At 39.1% G+C, this 21,981-nt stretch overlaps 1 protein-coding gene across 5 annotated transcripts in view; it reads right to left on the reverse strand.

The window, feature by feature from the left end:
• The window catches only part of SOX5 (SRY-box transcription factor 5), a 621,758-nt gene that overhangs the window by 35,626 nt on the left and 564,151 nt on the right, over positions 1–21,981 (reverse strand). For all 5 annotated transcript variants that reach the window (XM_065742493.1, XM_065742491.1, XM_065742494.1 and 2 more), the window contains one exon: positions 19,222–19,368. In XM_065742493.1, coding sequence (XP_065598565.1) covers positions 19,222–19,368 — 147 coding nt within the window. The remainder of the gene's footprint in view (positions 1–19,221; positions 19,369–21,981) is intronic.

The following is a 21,981-nucleotide window of genomic DNA, read 5'->3' on the forward strand; positions in this document are numbered from 1 at the left end:
GATGACTGTTAGGATCTTTGCTTCAGTACTCAGTGAGCCATTTTACTCTTTATCCTTTCTGCAGACGTAAATTCAAAATTCTCTGGATGAGATCCTATTCTCTGCTTTTCCAGTATAATCCAAGAACTGCACTGTCTTCATTCTTGATTTCCACCTGCACAACCCAGAGAAGAATTGAGTGTTTGACTATAAAATCTTCCAGTTAACATTCTGCCACATTACAGATCAGCAGGCTTCTCTATCAGTTGCAACAATGCTGCATACAGCTGTAGCACAAAGATAACTAGGGCAAGAAAGAGTAACAACACCACTAAAAAATGGGTATAGCGTATTCACTTTAGGTAGACTGTATCTTTAAAGGGTCAGGAGACTCCATTTTATGCAGTGGAATCACAGAACCTAGAACTACTTGCTGCACTTAGTTTTTATTAAAGAAAGCTTGGTATTGATTGATCCATGCCTTTTTCTTACATGCCACTGATGAGGATTTTTTTTTCAATATGGTATTGTTTAAAGAGTTAGACAAAGTAAAAAAAATTGTTTATGAATCAGCCCAAATGAATACTACTTAGCGCAGAGGACATCAAGAGACTTGTAATAATATAAACACAGATAAGATGAAAGTAGAATATGACCCTGATCAAAGATAATGAAACAGTTCCTTTAAAGTAGCATATTTGTCAAGCAAAACAAAGCACACACACACAAAATAAATGTAGAGAATAAAGCGTAAGCAAAAACGTATGATGGAGGATCAGCAAAATGAATAACTCACAATAGGAAGAAACCACTGGCAAAATTTCTCATCCCCTGTATCACAGTAGTGTCAGGATAACTGCAAGTTTAGTACAAGCTGGAGGTTTGCTTTCCAGAATTGGAAGGCTGTCTTTAACCAAAACTTCAGAGTTCAGGGAACATCAGATCCTTGATTTGATCTACATTTTTATTCCAGCTGATCTCTAGACATAAGAGGAAAGAAAAACTCTTCATCTACATTGAAGTTCGGGGGATATACTGAATATTCAAGAGCTGAATTTTGTTGCTTCATTCAGCTTGGATTTGTATAAATTTAAGCTTTCATATTTAAGCATTAGACATTAGAAATCCCCAAACTAAGTGTCTGACAAGCAAGGTTTAAGCAGAAGACTGCTGGTAAGCTGAGTGTGTGTCAGTGTTACAAATAGTTGGCTGAATTGGTGTCTTTTTTAATGTTTCAGTCAAGCTGTCTCTATTTACTGCTTCCTAAGATAAAAAAATTGATGTATATCTGAATACATTAAGAAAGAGCTGAAATATGATTGTGAGGACATCTCTAAATCATTTAATAAAAATTGCACTATTTTAACACCACAAACTGAATTGAAGGCCGGTAGCCCAGATGAATGAAGCAGTCGAAGAAAGAAAAGAAGGTATGTTGGGAGGAAGAACTCAGATGATTCATTTCAATTTTGTACTCTCACATCTTTTCACATATTTTAAGAATTAGAATACTATTAAAAATATAGTTACTGAATTATTGTACTGTAATTTAAATCCAATGCTGTATCCCTCTGTGGCATACACTGAAGGCCCAGGTTGCCAGTTTATTACAAAATTACAAAATATTCTGTGTATCATCTGACTGGCAATACAGATGTGCTTAAATGACCTGGCATAAGCACAGCCTAGCATGTTCTACTAAAGAGGCTTTTCCTAACCTCTGGGAACACATTTAGCACATCTTACTGCCTATTTAAATGACCTTGATAGTACAAATTACAGCCAAATGTGTTAGAAATAAGGAGCTGGAGAGGAGGGGGTTCTAAAAAAAAAAAAAAAAAAGTCTACCATCTCACCAAAAACAAAGCCTCATTCCCCAGCCTTGCTACTGTCTCTCAGATATATTAATTTCAGTAGAAATGCAAAATACAGGGCACTCACTGGCGTGGCTGGGGCAGAACACGATGCTGCTGTTGCACACTGAACTAGGGAGCTTATCAGCGATTTATCCATTCTGTCTCTTGCTCATCCACAGAAACCTCTGACCAACATGTATCAGAAACAGAGGTACACCAGCATATAAGCAAATAAAATCCTGTAACATTGCTGTCCCTTCTAGATTAGAGTTGTCCACACACTTACACAAAGATACTGTCATCTTTCTTCACGTCCCCTCCCCTTCCTCTGAAGCCACTCATGGTGAAATTATCAGTAGTGATGATAAGAAACCAAGAGGTAACGGCAGTTGTAAAACGTGTTGTATAAATGAGCCATGCTGCTGATATTATCCTCACTGATGAAATAATTGTATTAAATTAAGCAGGGATGTTCACATGACAGGATGGGTGAATTAGATAATGCTCATCTGCAGCTGTACCTCCTCCTGCCACATTCTCAAGTTTTGATTAAGAATAATGTGTCCCTTCCTGCAAAGGTGGAAATTTCTCTAACTACCCAGAAAGAAAGAGATGCAAGCAAATAAACAGGTATATCAGTCATTATATTATGATAAACACAACAAGAATTATTCTTCGGGTTCAGAGAATTCACTTTGTCTTACAGTATCTCTAGCCTCTGAGTTTTAGCACCAAACATAGAAGGTACAACCAGACTTTTCAGAAAGGAAAAGGCACCACAGGTAAGACCAAAAGTAAATATTAGAAAGAACTGTCTCCCTCCTTCCTGCTCCTGCAAAGTGCACGGATCTTTTGTTCCATGACAGCTGCAGAGACATCTCAGCCTGGTTTTCTGTAGCAGCAGGTTTTTTATGATATTGCTTTGCTGAGTATCTTTCCCTGAATGTGTTGCTCTCAAAACCTGGGCACTTCCTGGACTTAGTCAGCATTACCCAGCCACACTTAGTGCTTTCAGTCTTTACTGATATTGCCAGAATACTACTCACAGGACTCAAAACAAATGGAGGAGCTGAGCTGCCTTATATTTGAAACTATATATGATATAATTATATATGAGAAACTTTCTTTCTGTTCTCTCAGCTGCTTCTTTTAGGGGACTACTCAAGAAATGAATTACTCCCAAATGCAGATTTGTACATTAGAGTATTCATGCACAGCCTCCACTGCTGCTTATGGGCCAAAAAGGCTTGGAAACACAAACTTCACCTCTTCTGTTTTACAGCACAGGGGACACATGGGATTGTTTTCTGTAAAACCAGTGAGGACACTGTCTGGGGACTTGGTCCTCTCAGAAAGAGGCTTAACCTTTTCCCATTTCATTTTTCTTTACTGGAAGCTCACTGCCAGGAGAGAAGTCTGCAGGTACATGAACTGACTTGCTTCCCTGGAAACACCAAGCTTCAGTTTTGTCTACTTCATGTGCTGGCACAGTCAAATGAGAAATGTTGGGTGGGTTTCCCTTTGTATTTGGAACTGCTGTTCCCAGAAATTGTACATAGGATTCATAAACAGACCAAAAAAACAAAAGAGGATCATGCAGAATGACCTGGCCCTACACGCCAGGTTGTAAGAAGACTGTAAGAGGAAGACTGTAAGAGCTACACGCTTCTCTCTCCTCCCCACAACTTTGGACGCACAGCAATTAATTTGTAATATCACTATTCTCTAACACACAGAATACAGGTGCAGAAATAACTGAAGGCCAAATGCCAGCAAACCCAGGATCACTTTAGTCCTCCAGCAAGACCAGGCAAGGAAGAGTATGGGCTGTTGTAGCTGCAGAGCAGTGTAAAATCCAGGTCTGTGGAGAGAGCTGTCTAAATCCTCCTCAAAGTCTACACCCAACCACAATCAGAATATTGTGTACCATTCGGACATACAGAACTGTGCACACAGAAGTCTAAAAGCAACTCTAAAAACTTCTCAGGAAATACAAGTGCTACAATGAGGCCTAGTTCTCTGGGGGCTCCTCGAGTTCAAGACAGGCTGTTTGGCCAACAGAATGCATCAGGGCACACAATTTAGCAAAATGAGCAGACTTGTGTGTGTTTACTCAAAACTCACTCATTTAGTTTCTAAAATCCTCAGAGATGCATCCTCCAGACCATACTTGCAGCTTCTGGCTGGCTTTGGATTGCCAAAACGCCCACCATCCTTGTGAAGTTTCCCTGTAAGCTCCACAGACAAATAGCACAATGTGTTGGAGAAAAGTGGCTGGTACAAGACTTCTGGGCTATTTTTGCTTGATCGTGAGTTTTCAGTTACACCAATCTCTAAGAGGAACCTGTCGACTTGTGGTTGCTTATCCCAAATCAGAGCCAAAATTCAAACATTCATTTTAATCCACACAAAAATAGCTGACTTATTCCTATTGCCATTATTCTGCTGCTTAGGAACTTGTTCTACAGTTAAACCAAAACAAGCTGAAGTGAGTGCTGCTCAGGACCCAGTCCATGGATTTTCATTACAGTGCAAAACAAAACTGCAGGAACAAAGTGCTTTCAGCATTTGCTTGCACCTCATGAGGAAAAGCTCCTTCTTTTTCTGCATCACTGAGTGAAAATTTTACTCAGTACCCTCATTTGCACAAAAAAAAAAAATCAACCAAAAAACAACAAAATAGAACAACAACAACAGCAAAAAAGCTCCAGCAAAGCTCATTTGGAGCAAATCCTGCCATGTTTGGCTTGAATTGAGAAGGGTCCATTTTCACCAAAGACACAAGAGTCAACACAGAGATAAGACATCCACTTGGCATTCCACTGGTCCATACTTATGATCAAATTTGAGTTCTTTTAGCTTTTTGCTTCTAATAAATACTGTTCAGTTGTATTTCTCACATCACTACTGCACCTATTTATTTAGCATAATGCTATTAACGAAGCACTTCCCTAAGACATCTGAAGTCAGACTCTAAGCAGAAAGGGTGACTCAGGCACAGGTCAGCAGGGAATGATGCAAATACAACAAACCTAGAGGAGAAGCCAGCAACCAATTTTTCGTACTTTAAACCATATAGATTACTTCACCAGGGGTAAAAACCACTAGAGAGGACCAAGAAGTTGGTCAAGACAAGGGACAAGAGAAAGGTTCTCACTAGAAAGAATGATTCTTTCCACCTGCCCCTATTGAAATACATGGCAAGTAGTCAAGTGCAAAAAAAGATCACTTCTCCAGTACTTGAAAGGAATATTAATTAATTAAAGCTCATAATTACTCCGACAGCTTCTGCCTTATTTTCCAAATGGAAACAGTAAGGCACAAAGTGGCAAAGTAATTTGCCTAATCTCACATAACAAGCAAATAGCTGAGTCATAAGAACAGAGCAATTGCCACTCTCATTCTGACCAATGTTTGGCATCTGACTATTTTGTTTGTTTGTTTTGTCTGGATACTGCATTGAATCTCCCAAAAATGTCCATGTGCTTCAAATGAAGTAGATAGCTGTCAGATAATTTGATCTGTGGCATGTATTCATAAACTTGTGCTCGGCAGAAACTGAAGTGGCCCGTGCCCTGAAGCATGATGCCTTGCAGCTTGGGATTCGGTTTGGTTTTTATTTTTTTTAAAGTCCTTGCTACAGAATTCTGTCCCTATAAAACCCAGAAACTCAACCTGTTGTCCTTAATAATGCCCTCCTTTTTCCATAAAAAAGCTGTTTAAAAAACAGAGATAGACATTAGACTGGATTTTGTTTGCTGCTGAAATTGAACTTGGAGTCATCACCTTCCAGTAAATAATCCCTAGTAAATGTTAAGCAGAATGAACAGTAATGAAAACAACAAAACCTGAAAGGACAGGGAAGGACTTGGAAGGAAATAAAACAAGGACCTGCAAAGCCAAACAGCATTACAAACTGGTACATTTTAAATGAACAACAAGAAAACAGAAGCCACACTGATCAAAGCCTCCCACCTCCTCTCTGTGGTGGATGACACCTTCGCTGGGAGCACACCACCACCTCTAACCCCACACCTGCAAAAGGAATTAATTTCAAAAAGAATACAGACCAAAGCGTACCATATCAAAACAAATTAGCAACAGCCCCCTCTTCCTGCTGTGGTCAGGCAGGAGAAGCAAAAATGCTGCACCGACTGTAAGATTCAGGGGGGAAAAAGACAAAACAAAACAAAACAAAAAACCAACCCCACAGCTGCTGAAAACTTTAGAAGAAACAAGTAAAAAAGCTTAAAAGAAAAGAGATTTCAAACAGCTTGGACAACTGGCAGTGGACTAAGAAAATCTTTTCAAAAACCACCTGTGCTTCCTCTGACTTTGGATATATCTATGTAGTGTAGTTCTGTAGTCCTCAACAAGAAGCAAGAACGCTGCAGTAGTGCAAAGATACAATGCACCATTCATATTTGTAGCAGTGTCAAAATATGTTTTATAACTCCAAATATGACTTGCCCAACAATTTGTTTTTCAAACTAGTAGTTTTTCAAAGGGAAACTATCAACATAAAACTCATCTGTCTATAATACATGCATGTTATTAACAACATCCTATATCAATAAAATAAAAATGATTTTAAAGCTCTGTCTTGCTGGATATTTTTTCATTTCACCTCCTTTTAGTAGTAAGATGAAATCTAATCAACAATTTTAGAAACAGGAGGGAGTTTGACATACTGCAAGGAGTGTTCAAAGCAAACATGTTCTCCATCATTCTGTACTACACTCACAGAAAAACAAGATTTTTTGTAATAGTTATATCACATCCATAATTGGATATGTGTGGCTTAACTACTTGAGAGTACACCTCTTGGGAAAGGTCATTCCTTTTCTTATGCCACAGTTGTGTCTTTACTTGGATCATGCATAGGAACCAAATGAACTACACTTCAATTTGTGGTTTTCCAACAGATTTTCTCATTATCTCATCTTTCGCACAGAGTCACTGACATCTTTGAGAAATTAAAAGTACGACCAAATATAAATGTTACTGGATTGCACTCATGCAAATGGCTACAGAAACCTCTTTTGTCTCAGTTCTTTATGTACACAATTGGAGAAAATATTCATCTATAAAAAGGGTTTTTTCTAAGCAACATTGACATACGTCATACACATGTTTACCTAACTGAACGGGGACACCACCATTTACAACTCTTTAAATTTAATGAGTACTACTGATATTATATAGTAATTCTAGTGAACATATTTATCAGCCTTAATAATCATAATTAAAAGTGAAATATATTGTACTTCCTTTTTTTTTGTTTGTTTGTTTGCTGCTGTCAGTACTGAATGCAGATTACAGGCAGAACAGTGCTGAAGAAGTATTGAGCCCCCCTTGGTGAACAGACTTCAGATCCTATTCCTGATTCACACCAGCAAAAATGAAATCACCATCAGGACCGATAGCAGGGCCAAATTGCTGGCAGGCACAATGAACCACTAATTGCTGGATTCATTAGTAAGACTCATAGTTTGTCCCCATGAGATGCTGAACACTTTCAGTTCCTTTTAAAACCTAGCATCTTATAAATTAAAATTAACAACTGCAAACTAGTATTTCTGTTATACTGTAGAAGCTCAGCATGGATTTGAAGTCAGATCACAAGAATGCCAAAGATCTATTATGTAAAATTAGGCAGATTTTTATCAACCATTTTCCCGTTAATTCTGTAGAACATGCATGCATCTCTACACAATAGATATTCCATGCTGTTCCTCAAGCCTAAACAATTGGTTAAAATAGTTTTTGTGATGCTGAAAGAAGACAACTGCCTTAAAAAATACCTTTCAAATAGCCCCAGCATCACACTGTTAAGATTGGCCTATTCTTTTCAGACATAAAACAAATGTCTATTTAAGAACACATCCACATGCATTTCCATCACTCAGCCAGAACACATTCACCTCCCAGAAGCTAACAGTGTAAGATATGGAAAGATAGAGAGAGGAGAGGGGGGGAGAGGAGACCTTTAGTCCACCTACTGGCTTCACTAAAGGCAACGAATCCAGCTCTAGCTCATTTCAAGTAGGTTCAATTGTGTCAAAGGTTACCCACAAGCTATTTCTAGATGATTTATAGCTGATGTCTACAGATCTCTTTTTATTTTAATGATAACTTCAATACAGATGTTAAGACATTCTTTATCTTCACAGAAGTGTACAAGAGGGAAGCTGACATCTTAAAAAAATTCCAAGAGGCTGATTCACTATTTCTGAGCAGGGCCAGCTCTGGGCAGTTTTTATATCTTACCCAGAGGAAAGAATGGGAGGAAAAAAAAAAAGACCTTCCCCTGCTCTTTTTTTCTCTAGTACTAAAGCTGCTATGCTTTCTGACTTATTCTGGGCATCAATCCTAAGAGCACTGAGTCAACGTGTGTATCACCAATTAATTATGTTCAAGACAAAACAATAACACACTTAGTAAGTATAATTTCATCGCTCCATTAGTAACAACATATACTTATATAGCATTATTTTCTTCTATTTGAGCCCAGAGCAATTTACTAAGTGAGTCCCAGATGATATTATCACGGGAATCTTTCTACCCAGCACTAGACTGTAATCTGGTGGTGAAGAACAACAGTGCAGAAAAAGCTGTAGCAAGACATCCTGCATCTGCTTGAAATTCTAGATGTCATGCCTATACAGCCCTTGACAGTTTTCCAACTTTGGGATTATTTTTAGCCTCAAAATTTGGTGTGTGTATGTGTATGCACGTGTGAATGTACACAAGATCAGCATGCACACATGGATGTTGGGCAGTCTTAATCTCTATAGATATCTGGAGAGCACTAGCCAGTCTTCTCCAGGTTTTGATGATGGAATGAGCCCGTCAAAGATCCCACATCACCTGCGTGAAGATACAGTGGGATAGTGGAGGGTTATGCTCTAAACCTCTCGTGTCAGGAGAAGCCTCCAATGCTTACCCACATTTTAACAGATCCCCCAGAGAGAGGTACTCTACATTTTCAGCCAGGGTCTAAGTATTGCAAGACTTCACAAACAAAACCAGGTTTCTGGCACTCTTAGAACATCCTGCTCATTTTGCAATGGACACAGAAGAAAAATTATCTGTTCAGTTTGTTCTGGTCTATAGGCCTTTGAATGCCTGTGCAATTTTCTCACTTTGTCTAGCCAAAATGTTGTGATTGTCATCCTTTTCACAAGCCAGCCCCAATAAACTTTACTTGTTTGGTGCACTGGTGAATCTCCTGGGTATTACAACACTGCATCATCCTGCTTATATGGGCTGCAGTTCACTAGAAGAACTCATTTTGTGTAGAGAAATTCTTATTACTGAGGCTGTGAAATTAAGAACTGTAAATCCAGATGTAAAATGTAATGGTCGAACAGTCATGTGACACCATTTTAGTTTCTGATATCACAAATGAAATGCTACTTGACATGCACTTCTCAGCCAAATGTCTGCGTTGTATTTCCCTGACCCTAAATTAGGTCTGTGCCTTTTATGGAGAACACTGAAAGCAAGGGCTATCTACACATTTATAATGAATAATAAGCAAACAGAGATGAATTAATTCATCCCAGAGTTTTAATTGCTGACTCTCTTTTCAGCGGACATTAGAATAAGATAAGAGTATCCAGAAAGGGGAAGGTTATTTCAAAGAAGATTCAGACTATTAGAAACAGGCACAAAAGGGGTCATTTCAATCCACAGGCAAAGCAGAAAAAAACAAGAGTTTAGACTAGAAGGGCTCAAAATTTACCAAGGCAACCAAGAGCAAAACTCAAAATATATTAACTTACAGTGGTAACCTAAAGTCTGCACAGCTCTTAGGATGGTTCAGGATAAAAATAATCACTGACCTGGAATGACTGTAGCCTTTAGAGAGCTACCTTTGGAAAGACAGAAATTCACAAGAATCTTACATAAAAAAATACTCTCCAGAATAGTTGTTATATATATGTATGTTTTCTTCCTAATTGGACACTGAATTAAAATGACCTCAGTAATTCTGTCACTATATGCCTCCCTTTTCTGCTACAGTGCCTCGTAGTTTTCTCTGGAGCATTTTGGAGGAATAAATGTACCCCTGAAACTCAACTTTAAGAAGCTTTTTGTGCCAGTTTTCCTGTGGATATGTCACATTGAGTTGTGTTTGTCACTGCGTAACTCCTGTTGTGTTCTGTTAGCCTGAAATCCTGTAACACGATGTGGCTGATCCATGACGTGACATGTCACTGCCTAGCATGTCAGCTGAAAGCCCATACAAATCCATGTGTTACATCTCTGTACACGCTTAGCTCTTAGAAATGGACCCTTATTTTAAATCTACTAGCAGGTGCTTGCACATCCACTCAAAAAAGTTTAAGAAGCACTAATAATTTAATGAGACACTCCGAGGTATATTCTTTCTGTAGCATGATGATTGGAAATTGGAAAGCCTTCTCTGCAGCAGTCCCACAAGTGACAAGGCCTTTCTCTCATACACTCAGCATATCAAGACACTGGGCAATCTTTTATCAAAGACGTTTTTCTTAATAATATATTTTTTTTTCCCAGAGATGCCAGTCATGGCATTAACTTGTATTTCCTTTGAAAGCAGCAGGGAAAAATGTAACAACTGAAATGAAATGAACAGAAACTAAACTCATTCATTAGTACTAAAAGTACACATGTGAATTTGTCATTCGGCATCATTAGTCAATAAAAGCACATGATTGAGATCCAAATATTATACTGTTCTCACATATTAGCTCATATCAAATTACTCAAAAACCAAAATATTTTTACCTTAGTTTGCCTGCTTCTAATGTTCCTTGGATGTTCTCAAATGTTCTCTCTGGATACTACTGAAGTATTTTTACCAGGAGATACTACAGCAGAAAGTGTAGTTTTGCTGAGAAATAGTTATGACTTAGTAGAATTGTCAGCATGAAATCTTCTATGACTTTAGACTACAAACGAATGTCACTTGATTTAAATAGATAACTCACAGATAACATTTTATTTGGTAGCTACTTTTGAAGCCTCTGAGATAGATAAGTTTCACCTGTGATAGCCTGAAGCTTTTTATTCACATGACTCTAGGAGCTAGGACTTCAAGGAAACTACCTGTTATAAAATCACAACATGTAGTTATACTGCTCTGAGAAATGAGTACATTCTAAATTGCTGATTTGCGCACAGTTTCTCTGAAACCCTTTTCCCCACCATTTCATTTTACATTAAACAAGTCAAAATGTACTTTGTAGTACAAACATGTTGTTCTCAGAAGCTTCAGCAAGATATATGCCAAGCACTTCACACCACTCTAGAGCCATACTAACCTATAAGAAACAGTCTTTTTGAATCTGGAAAAAAAAAAAAAGACTCCTTCTCTATTCTGCTGCTAGTGTTCCTTCTTTTCAACTATCCACTGCTATAAGGGATTACAGATTAACATGTTTCAGCTTAAAAAAAATAGCTGTTGAGCTATGGTAATCATTCAACAGTGCGTATAGAAGTACCACAAAATGTATTTCTTTAATGCCTAGCTTGAATTGCATTCTGCCTGAATGTATAAAGGGGAATTAATTTCAAATTTAGTACATAACATGGAAGCAAATGACTCTTCTGCAGACAAAGCAAGCGGCTTCTGGAAGCTGCTAGACTGATCGTATTAGAATTTCTGTTAATAACAAATGCTACCTCCCAAGCTGAACTTTGCATATTTCTCTCCAAGGTTAGTTTCCCTTCCACAGCAGGAATAACCTGTTATAAGTATTTTCCAGCTGCCAAAAGGAGAGGATGAACAACAAAAACACAGCAGCCATAAAAATCCATTTTTTCTCTTTTTCATTAGCTCTAGATTCCACACTCTCCTTGAACGCTTCTACTACTGTTCTTAAGATGGCATGACAAACCAGCCACATCAATTCAACAGCTAATGTGGTGGCATCAAAAAATTTAAAACACGTGACAACCTTTATCTGCGAGCTTCCCAGACTCATAATATACTGCTCTTTCTCACTCAGGTATTTTGTTCTTGGATGGGCAGGACTGTCATACAGCTTTGGCAGAAGACAATGTTACCTCAGTTCCAGAATAAGACAAAGAATTGGAACCAAATGTCAGGTCCCAGCCCTCCTGAACACTGAAGGATTCTGAAACTGAACTAGACTGAAAGTAACAGTGCATGGTGCAATAACTAAGTCTTCAGCATTAAGCCACTGTTGTGGACCATTTAACCAAAAAAAGAATAAATCTACCTGCTCTACACTCCCAACTTCTCTTCTTCACAGCAAGTAAAGGAAGGCATTAGCGGCAAGCAACAGTAATGAATTAGTAAGAAGCACACATCACATGTTTGTCATTACCACTTCACTTTTTATCTCTGCTGCTCCCCATCTGATTTCTGAACATCTCTTTCAGAAATGCTGTGACATTCCTTAATTCATATAACTTGCCTTTGTTTTCTGAGCACAGATTTCAGAGCGTGTTTCTCCCCCCCTTCCACACCCTTTGCTCTTTATTATGTTCTCTTGTGAGTTTTCATTACAAAAAACACCAACTGAGCCTGACAAGGGCTGATTTGCTGGCAACTCTGCTTGAGAGACAGGCTCCCACCAGAGAGACATGGTATCAGGAAATATAGCTGTGGAGAGTTAATCTGAAAAAGCATCCTAGAATCCCCTCCATGTATTTAATTTATTTTTAGGGAAATTGGGGTGTAGGATGCAGGGAAAATTCGGTGCGAGTCTCTCCTGTTGCTGCTGCTGCTGCTTTTTAGATACCAATATTAACGCTGTTTTTATTGTTCAGAACACATTCACTATTTTAGAAGAGCATCTTAAAAAGTTCCATTAAGACACATCACATCATTGTGCTCTGGCAAATGGCTTGAAGTCATTGTTTCTATGCCTGAATGTTACATATAAGGAGGAGGGCAAAGAAGAGAATATTCTCAAACATTCTGTCATCAATTCTTCATTTTGTTTTTATGGGATTAAAAGCATGGGCAGCAAAGGAAAAAGGCTTCCAGGTAAAGAAAGACTTAGCTACAAGCTCTCCATTAAGGATGGACACTGATGTTAAAGAATTAGCACAGCGACAAGTAGCACAGCACAAATAATGTATATGAGGTCTCTGTTTTCAGCTCCCTATACATCACTGCATCCATACGATAACCTTTTCCTTTAATTTTCTTACAGCTACTTCTCACCTGTTTGATGGACTGACAAGGGAATTGAGAAATACAAGCACTGAATAATGTTCTGAATGTAGTGATACATAGTATTTCAGTGCTAACTGCTATTCTGGTGCTGAAAAGCTTAACAGATTCACTTCCAAGGAGGTTTTTATTTTAAATCAATATCTTATAAAGAATTACAAATGGCCCAGGAATTCTCAAAAACACAAGAGCCTTGCGAATCTGTGAGATAAACCTTTTGTTTACATAGCCTCCACGTTGTAGCAGGAACATCTTACAAACTTTAACAAGAACTTTGTTCACTTTAAAATACCCCAGTAAAATACCCTTTGCTGAAAGTAAAAAATGCCTTAATCTCCTGCTGCTTAGGCAGGCATTCAGCAGCTGCTGAGCTCTTTAACTGGTACAGTAATTGCCAATAGTATAGGTAAAAGGTAATATAGCAAAAGGTAAGTTTCATACAGGTTCTTCTTAGTTCTCTATCCCTTTGCAGAGGGAAAGAGAAAGTTTAGCCCATCTAACACAAGCAGTGACACCATTTGATCACTTGCACACAACAATGATCACTCTTCTTTATAAAGATGCAGTCGTCCTCTTTATAGCTGCTATACTTCACAGTGCTGGGCAGAACACTTGAATCAAGTTTCCAAAAATATTTGGTAATATTTAATAAAGGGTAGTGTTACAAAAAGGAAACAGATATCCTTCTGCATTTGAACAGCAACATAGCTATTATTTCTAGAGCTGAAATTAAGTACTTTCCTGCAACACGTTCAATCATGAAAAACAATGTGATCAAGACTGGGAAATATGAGGATACAATAAATCTGTGTGTCTACTTATTGGCTAGACTTCTGCAATAGTCATAGCTCGATGTTACAAACAAACTGATGCAACTACATACATAACGGAGCCTAATTCTTTTCCCCACATCTCCCTAGGATGAATTTTCACATTCTGTGCTACCATACAAAAGAGAGAAATATACCCAGCTGACAGGGCTGCTTCGGGTAGTCAGCTAAAATGAAGTTCAAGTCAACAGTTTGTTTGAAGTAGAATCAGAAATATCATCCAGAGGAGTGTTTTTATTACTAGACAGTTTTATGGCTGTTTTCTTTCTCCCTCCCTTAAGATACTTTTTTTTTTTTGGGGGGGGGGTATTTTTGTAAATATTTTTTACTCTCAGTTGAGAGAGCTTTCCTACTCAAACTGGAAAGTACAGTCTCACCCCACTTTTGACTGGGACTTGAAAATCCCCACACAGCTCTCCACAGCTTATTTATTTTTTCCTAATAACACAGCCTGTGGTGTACCTGAATTAAAATTTCCATATCCAAAGGCTCCTATCCTTTATTTTGTCTGCAGTATCAAATATATGATGGCTTCTCTGAAGGAAATGCCTCATCTTTTATATATTTTATGATGTCGCCCCACTGTGTCAGAGGTGGATGCTGGTGGTATGGCAGTAGAGGTTGAACCTTCCCATCAATGTTCCACTACATTCTGTTGCTATGTGACAGATGGCAGCAGAGGGTGCCTGACATGGAAGTTTGTATGAAGCGGAAGTGTGGCACTGAATTCCTTCATGCAGAAAAAAATGGTAACCATTAACATTCATTGATGCTTGCTGAATGTTTATGGGGACCAAACAGTGGATGTTGGGTGATGTGTTTCAGCAGTGGTGACAACAACATGAAAGGCAAGCCACATTCTGGATGGCCATGCAGACTTTCATGAGTATGGCATGCAGACTCTTGTTCATCGCTGGTGAAAATGCACAGCTAAGGGTGGTGACTGTGTTGAAAAATAGTGTTTTTCACATTAGTTGCTCTATCAAATAGTGGTCATGTGCCCTTTGTACCTGTTGTAGTTTCTATGAAAGTAAAATAGGAGGCACTACTTTCAGACTGACCTGTAGTTGATAATGAAATCAACAGTGATTCAGCAGATATCCAGGCTTGCCTTGACTGGTGAGAACTGAGCAAAAGTGGTTGGTCCCTTTCTGTCCTTCCTACACTATAAGAAAGATGCAAGACACAGCGGATGCGTGTGGCAGGAAATGTCAGAAGATATTCCTCTAATTGGAAGAACTTCCTCTAGAGACTCTCTGGCCATTTTAGAGCAAATCTGTCCTGTGGTAGAGGGGAATGCTCCAAATCTTTCAAATGAGATTCTACTGCTGACTATAGGTGACATGAAAAAATTTCAATCCAGTGTTCACTTAGGTGATCAGAGGGATCACATAATATGAGAATAAACCACCTTCAATTAATTATTCATACTGATATTTGTCTGGCTATTGCAGCTGAAGAGAATCCGCCTGTGTATATCCAACTGCTTAGTGCTGTTTCTGGCTTGTCTGAAACACATTTCCTTTCCTTGTCACAACTCCCAGGTGCTACCGCTGAGCAAATAGTAACATCATTGCCAGAAGTATTTGAAAAGAACAAAAAAATTGATCTGGACAACCCATGTGCTGTTGCCATTGACAGAGACACAACTGTGAGTAAGGTTAGGGTTGAGGTCATAATAAGGTTAAAAGAAATTTGCCCAGGAATTCTCTCCTGCTCCTTTTTTTCAGCAGATGCTACAGACAACACACTGTACTCTGTGAAATACTGGGAATCATTTAGCTACATTTATGAGCTACACTCAAAATTCACTCCAGAATTACTGTACTTGAAAGGTTACATGGAAAGGGCTAGGACAGTACATCACACAGGTACTAGATGCTATATTTATACCTGCAACATTAAAAAATCACGACTGAACAGAGCCCTGGCTGTTTACAAGGGAGAGTGATGTTGCTGTGCTTATTCAAGAGCATGATGTACCTCACATGAATTCAGTGAAGATGGCACCTGTTAGGTGAGGATCCTAGTACCATGGTAAGGGTCACTGCTCAGATAAATGTACTTTCTATAACAGTGTCTCCCCTCCTCCCACCCTGGATAGCTCTGTTCAAGCAAGAGTTTTGAAGTTAGCCACGAGATGGGTTGGTTAAGTTATCCTGCCTAGTCATTATCTTCACCTTCGTGCGTTCTCCCCTACTTACTTGGGAGCATGCAACCACCTTGAACACCCAAGCTGAGCAGCATGCATGCATTTACAGGATCAAAGGGAAAATGTGCTTAAGACAGACTTTGGAAATCCAGCACAATTTGGCAAACTTAAAAGATAGTTGCTTTTCAAATGGATTGTGGAGGAGGCCTTGGTAAATTTGAATGGTATGATTAGCATACCGGCTGTTTTTAAAACTGCTCAAGAAGAAGCTGTGTTAAAATCCATTTCCGCAAGACACACGCATTTTCTTTTGGACAGGCTCCACAGCTCTGTTTCTTAAATCAATTTTTCTGGCACAGAGATTTCTTCTTGGAAGAATGTACGACACCAGCTCAGTTTCCTAACCAAAACTTGACAGAATGTGTACAGCGCAGCATAATGGCATCTCTGCTTTATGGTTTCCTAAAAGTTACAGTACAGAAACCTAGGAAGTGAATTTGACTGTTCCAGGTCACATCTGCTGAAAGGCGGATGAGAGAACAGAACACGCCAGGTTAGCCTGCCCGGCTCAGTGTTCAAACACTGGTGAGGGCCGCTGATAAAAGGTTTGCCAAAATGGGAGTTGCCAAGGTCTTAAAGGAGTTTCAGGGATGTGTTCAAGTCTTACTAGATTTAAAGGATGATCCTTGGCAAACTCCCTCTGATGCTTCTCAGCATTTCTAGAGCCAGCAGTTGTTCCATCTGCTGCTGAAGCTGACTTTGAAGAATCCTTGCAAAGAGCAGCATACTAACTTTAATGCTATACAAGAGGGAAAAAACACAGCTTTTCAGAGTGACCTAGATGTTTGCCAGGAGCTTGACATGCTCTCAGGTAAGGCTGTCTCCTTGTCTCCAAACACTTGAGTGTATTTCCAAAGCTGCGCCAGTGTAAACTGTGGGCTGAAAATAAAGATTCAGCAAACAGGATCTATTGAGAGCTTGTCTAAGGCATTAAACTGCTCATTGTGGAGGTCTGACATGCTGCAACAGTGAGAAAGACCACCACGAACTTACTTTGTGAACCAAGTTGATGCTGGGGTTAATAAAACAGATTAGAAAAAATATTAATAAAAAAATAACAGCAAACATTATGCTTTTGAAAATGTTAAAGACAAACATGCTCTGCAAAAGCCAAGGAAGACCCACAGAGACAGAGGTGTTTAGTTTCAACATGTAAGCTTCAGTTTCTGCCACCATGAGGGATTTGCCAGCATGTTTTCTGAGCCAGGCCATGGCACTATTGTATAAGCTTTATTCTAATTATTGTAGGCTTTATAAAGGTTCCTTTATCATTTAGCATTATAAATAATTGTGCTTCTAGGCTGGAGTTCAAAGCTCAGTATAGCATTCGCACAACACCACAGGCGGGTCAGGTGACCTTTCTCCAATTCTCCTCTCTCTGGTGCTGAGGACAGACAAAGTGGTATGTCTGTCATACGCCATTACCATTAGAACAGAATCTTGTTCTTTTATTACAACTGAACTCCGCCGGATTTCTCAGCAGGAATGCTAAGTGAAATCAATGTCTTGGATTTCCAGGCTGAGCTTGGAGGTCACAGCCACTCTATCATTTCTCAGCATTATCCTTTCTCTTTCTCTCGCGCTCTCTCTGAGCTTCCAACTGGCACACAGCAGATTGAAAACAGCATGCATCACAGGGCTCACGCTGCACAATTTTACAGCCTTTTGGAGCCCCCTTCCTTTCCTTGTGGCCCACTCTTTTTTTTTCCTGCAATTTGCAAGTAAGTTTTGTTTGTGTCCTACAAGACTGCAAGCCAAAGGCACTGGAACACCTAGGAGAATGAGAAAGCAATAAAACACAACAGAGAACAGAGTTGATCTTGACAGCTGCCAGCAAGATGGTTGTGCTTGACGTTACCAGTAGATACAGAAGGCTTTAAAATTCCACAATTGACACAAAATAAATGCCGTGTCACCTCAGATCTCACCAGACATCCTGTGAGCACACAAGAGATCCAAAATCAGCAAGGGGATGTAGTCTAGTGGGTCTAGCAAGCCACTAGCCACACACAAAAACCCCTCATAAAATGCACAAAAATCTCTTGTCAATCATAGACTTAACATTCAGGAAAAAAAAAGTACCATCAGGCATTGAATGGCTTTGTGATACTAGCTCTAGAGAATATAAAAGAAAAGGCCAAGCCAAGGATAAACTAAAAGAATCCAGAAAGTCTCTACTGAGGAGAAAAGGAAGAAACAAAGACCTAAAGACTGATTTGTTAACACAACAGCCCCTGGTTCCACACCATTTATTTTATCCTTGGACTCACTGAGCTGACAATGGTATTATGCATTTGTCTGCTTGTTTTTATTTTTAATCTGGGCTACTTTACTGTTAGGGTAAAAAAACAAGATGCTATTGTCAATTCGAGGAATCTTTTCTGACATGATAAAGGACATGGACAGCATGCTAGAGGACACTAAAAAAATAGAAAGGACAGATTTTATCATGCTCTTACTGTCACCCAAACGGGACTGCTTCTTGCCTGCTTTTCTTAGCTAAATTCTTCCTAACTATTTTGCAACAACTAAGAAGTGCCATTCAATTCTGACTGGTTACTTTTGCTTGGATGAGGTGTATACTGAGCACATCTTCCCTTGGACATAGTGTGTTTTTTTTTATAACTATAACTGGCTATGTACTGTCAGCATTATACAGTTGTGACTGCAAGCTGCTAACTCTACCTCTTAAATGAGTGCAGATCTGATTGCCAGCTATGGCTAAGACTATTCATCTTCTCTGTGTAAGCAGATCTCATCCTAGTCTAAAACATAACACACACTGCCTCAGAGACTCATTCTTCCATAAACTCCCAGAGTGCCCCAGGACAGGATCTGGCTACCTTTGGGATGACCTGCTGGTTTCTAGATTGCTGATCTGACTGCAGCTTGGGAGTCCTGAAAAGAAATGGCAGTTGTGTGCTGGCATAGGAGGCCTATCACTCTGCCCACTACCCGTTAATGAAGAAGGAGGAAATCACAGTGTGATAGCTAGGGCACTGCAAGTGAGCTCACTAAGAATATTCTTTTATTTCATATAGGCATCATCAAAACAAAGCTAAGAGACACACAGATAACCTTTGAAAAAAATATATACATGCAAGTGTCAGTGCTGTCAGGAATGCTATGCCACTGGGCCTGGTACAGTACCTTGCTTTTGGGTGGAGGGCTGTTTGTGCTCTTGTCTGTGTGGATGCTGGTAGGCGATACGGCAGCACCAAGGTTACCCTGGGATATGCCGGGTATCTTGCCTCCTGGAGATACTTGCATTGCAGCAAGTTGGGCAGCATACAACTGCTGTAAAAACAAAAACAACACACACACACAAAAGAAAGTGAGAGAGAGGAAAAAAATCATCAATAAAATTTTCCAAGAACTTATCCTACTATAAATTTTATCTTTGCTTTCTGATGGGTATTTTTTTATTTAGCACACTGACATATTTCCAGTCAAGGATTGTCATCTCAAATTTTGTAATTCATTCCTCACGGGATGAATGACAGACATCACCATGAGAAGTGTCCCAGCTTCCATGTGTGTCCGGGGATTCAAAACAAGTAACAAAAGCTAATCTTCATGCCTTGCCTAAACCACTGAGCAATCGTCCTTTCCTGAGAGGCCTCAGCTGTAACAGCATCTCCAACAATAATATGTACTGAGCACTGTGAAACTCACATGAAGTTTGATATGTCATTCTCTGTGCTATCGTTTTACATTTTTTAACATTTCTTTCTGTGTTTGTCTTGTGAGCATAGGCTGTAAGATGTTTGGGGCTGGGAATGACAAGATTTTGTTCTGCATTTATTGTGAAAATCCACTCTCAGATGGGCCAAGGAGCACCAATACAAACCATATAAGTACTGCTGGTAATGTGCTGTCCATTAGCAATTGGAAGCTCCAGTTAAGACTAAGAACTCTTTTTGTGAGAGATAGAAAACAGAGTGGTAGCAATTTACTCCCTTAAGACCAAACCAGTGAGGCACTTTAACCACATATTTGATTATTAGCACGAGAATAATTACAAACACCGTCATCTGTTTAAAGTTAAGCACTACATTAAGAGTTTCACATACAGTGGTAAAAAACAGAGAGACAGAAGGCAAATCAGCAGCACCTGGAAGCTCAATAAAAAATGGAGAAAATAAAATACGGTGGGCAACAATTGTTGATGCTTTGTGAACAGTGAAAAATTCACATGAAGCCAAATAGAGGTTGGATGCCTGAGAGAGCAGGTAACGTAATAACAAAGATTTTCAGTCCTCAGACTTGGTTTCGAAGTTTCACACTTGGTACTGTTTGTGCTCTGCCGTACGTGTGTGACGTGTAACACAAAGCAGTGGTGCACTCTGCCTGCAGGTGCTAATAGAGCATCTGAGATGCAGTGTGACAAGAGATAACAGGCAGTAACACGGAAGTGGACTTGGAAAACATAGGAGCTTCAATATGGCTAGTCTAAGATAGTCTTGTTTGTGTTGCTTAGTTGTTTTGCTGTTGTTTTTTTTTTTAATTAATTGAAAATGCTGATAAAAGAATGAAGATCCAAATGGAGGACACAATCAAATGCTAACCAATACCAGCAAATCTGAAAGAGGAGAATGAGGATTCAGTGTAATAAGCTTACTAGGAGTATTCATAAAAAGCTGTGCAAAAGGTAAAGAAACACTGCTCATACGAGTTCAGAGTACATAGGTCCTATAGCAGAGACTTAACTTGATCAAATGATCAAAAGATGCACTGTTCTGAGGCTAGGACAACTCAGCAGAGAAGAAATGAATAACGCATGTACATCATCTCAACTCTGAACTTTGCTCCATGGTTTCCTGTACAAACTCTCCACTTCAGTGGTAAACAATCTTAGCCCTTTCATACAATTAAAAACATCCCATTTCTACTCCTGTAAGTCTAATCGGGCACCAAGTTCTTACTCATTTCCTTTTCACTTCTTCTATTCTTTTCAGACTTTCTATTCCTTTCAGTTTTGAATCCTTTTAATTTCTTCTACTTTGATCTCTGCTTGCTCCTTATATTTCTGTACTTCTTAATCACCATTTACCCATCTCTCTCTGTTTAGTCTTGCTCTCCTTCCCTATCACCAATTCATTCACCTGTTCTCTCCCTGCCTATTCGTCATTTAGTTATTCATTTATTCCATGTGTTATCCTCAGCCAGCCAGAGCCAAATAGATGCAAATCAACTACAGATAAAAGTAATCAAAAATAATCCAGCCACAAATCAGTCACAGATTCAAATGCATGCATTTATCAGTAGAAGTTCATATCCATTCATTCCTTCAAAAGAATAAATCCAAAGGGAGAAATGAACAAGGGTTTGTGTGAACCAGAGGAGATCTGCAGCAGGCAGTTCATGGAAAATCAAGTCAGCGATATGTATGAATTAATATAGCAGAAGGGCAACAGTTGTTAAAGAAATAGGGTGCACGGCTAGAGAATAACTCAATATAATCAGACTCTGGTCATGAGAGAGTGGATCAAGATTTTGCCTTTCTTTTGCTTCCAATTCATGAACTGACAAAACAAATTGAGGCAGCTATGGAAGAAAAAAAAAAGTAGAATGACTATTGAGCAGGAAAGGTTCAAGTTTGTTGAGAACCTATAAATCAGATATCAGACAGTAAGTCTAGCACAGGAGTAAAAGTAAAACCAACTACATTAATTTGTACACTTTGAGGTCCTGAACACACTGACAGGCCATACAGGGACTGGTCTGCTGAGGACAGAGTCTCTCAGAAATTTCTGTAAGCCTCTGGGGAAGAATTTTCAAAGAGAAAAGGAAATATCTACCACAAGTAGCTTTCAGTCTTCAGATGAGGTCCACAGAATAAATAATTAGCACTAAGTCACATGAAATACATGCATAACACATTCAGATTCTTAACAAGATTCTGTACCA

Source organism: Cyrtonyx montezumae, unplaced genomic scaffold, assembly GCF_038088225.1.
Source record: "Cyrtonyx montezumae isolate F1298 unplaced genomic scaffold, pur_monq_1.0 scaffold_3, whole genome shotgun sequence".
In the NCBI taxonomy this organism is placed as follows: domain Eukaryota; kingdom Metazoa; phylum Chordata; class Aves; order Galliformes; family Odontophoridae; genus Cyrtonyx; species Cyrtonyx montezumae.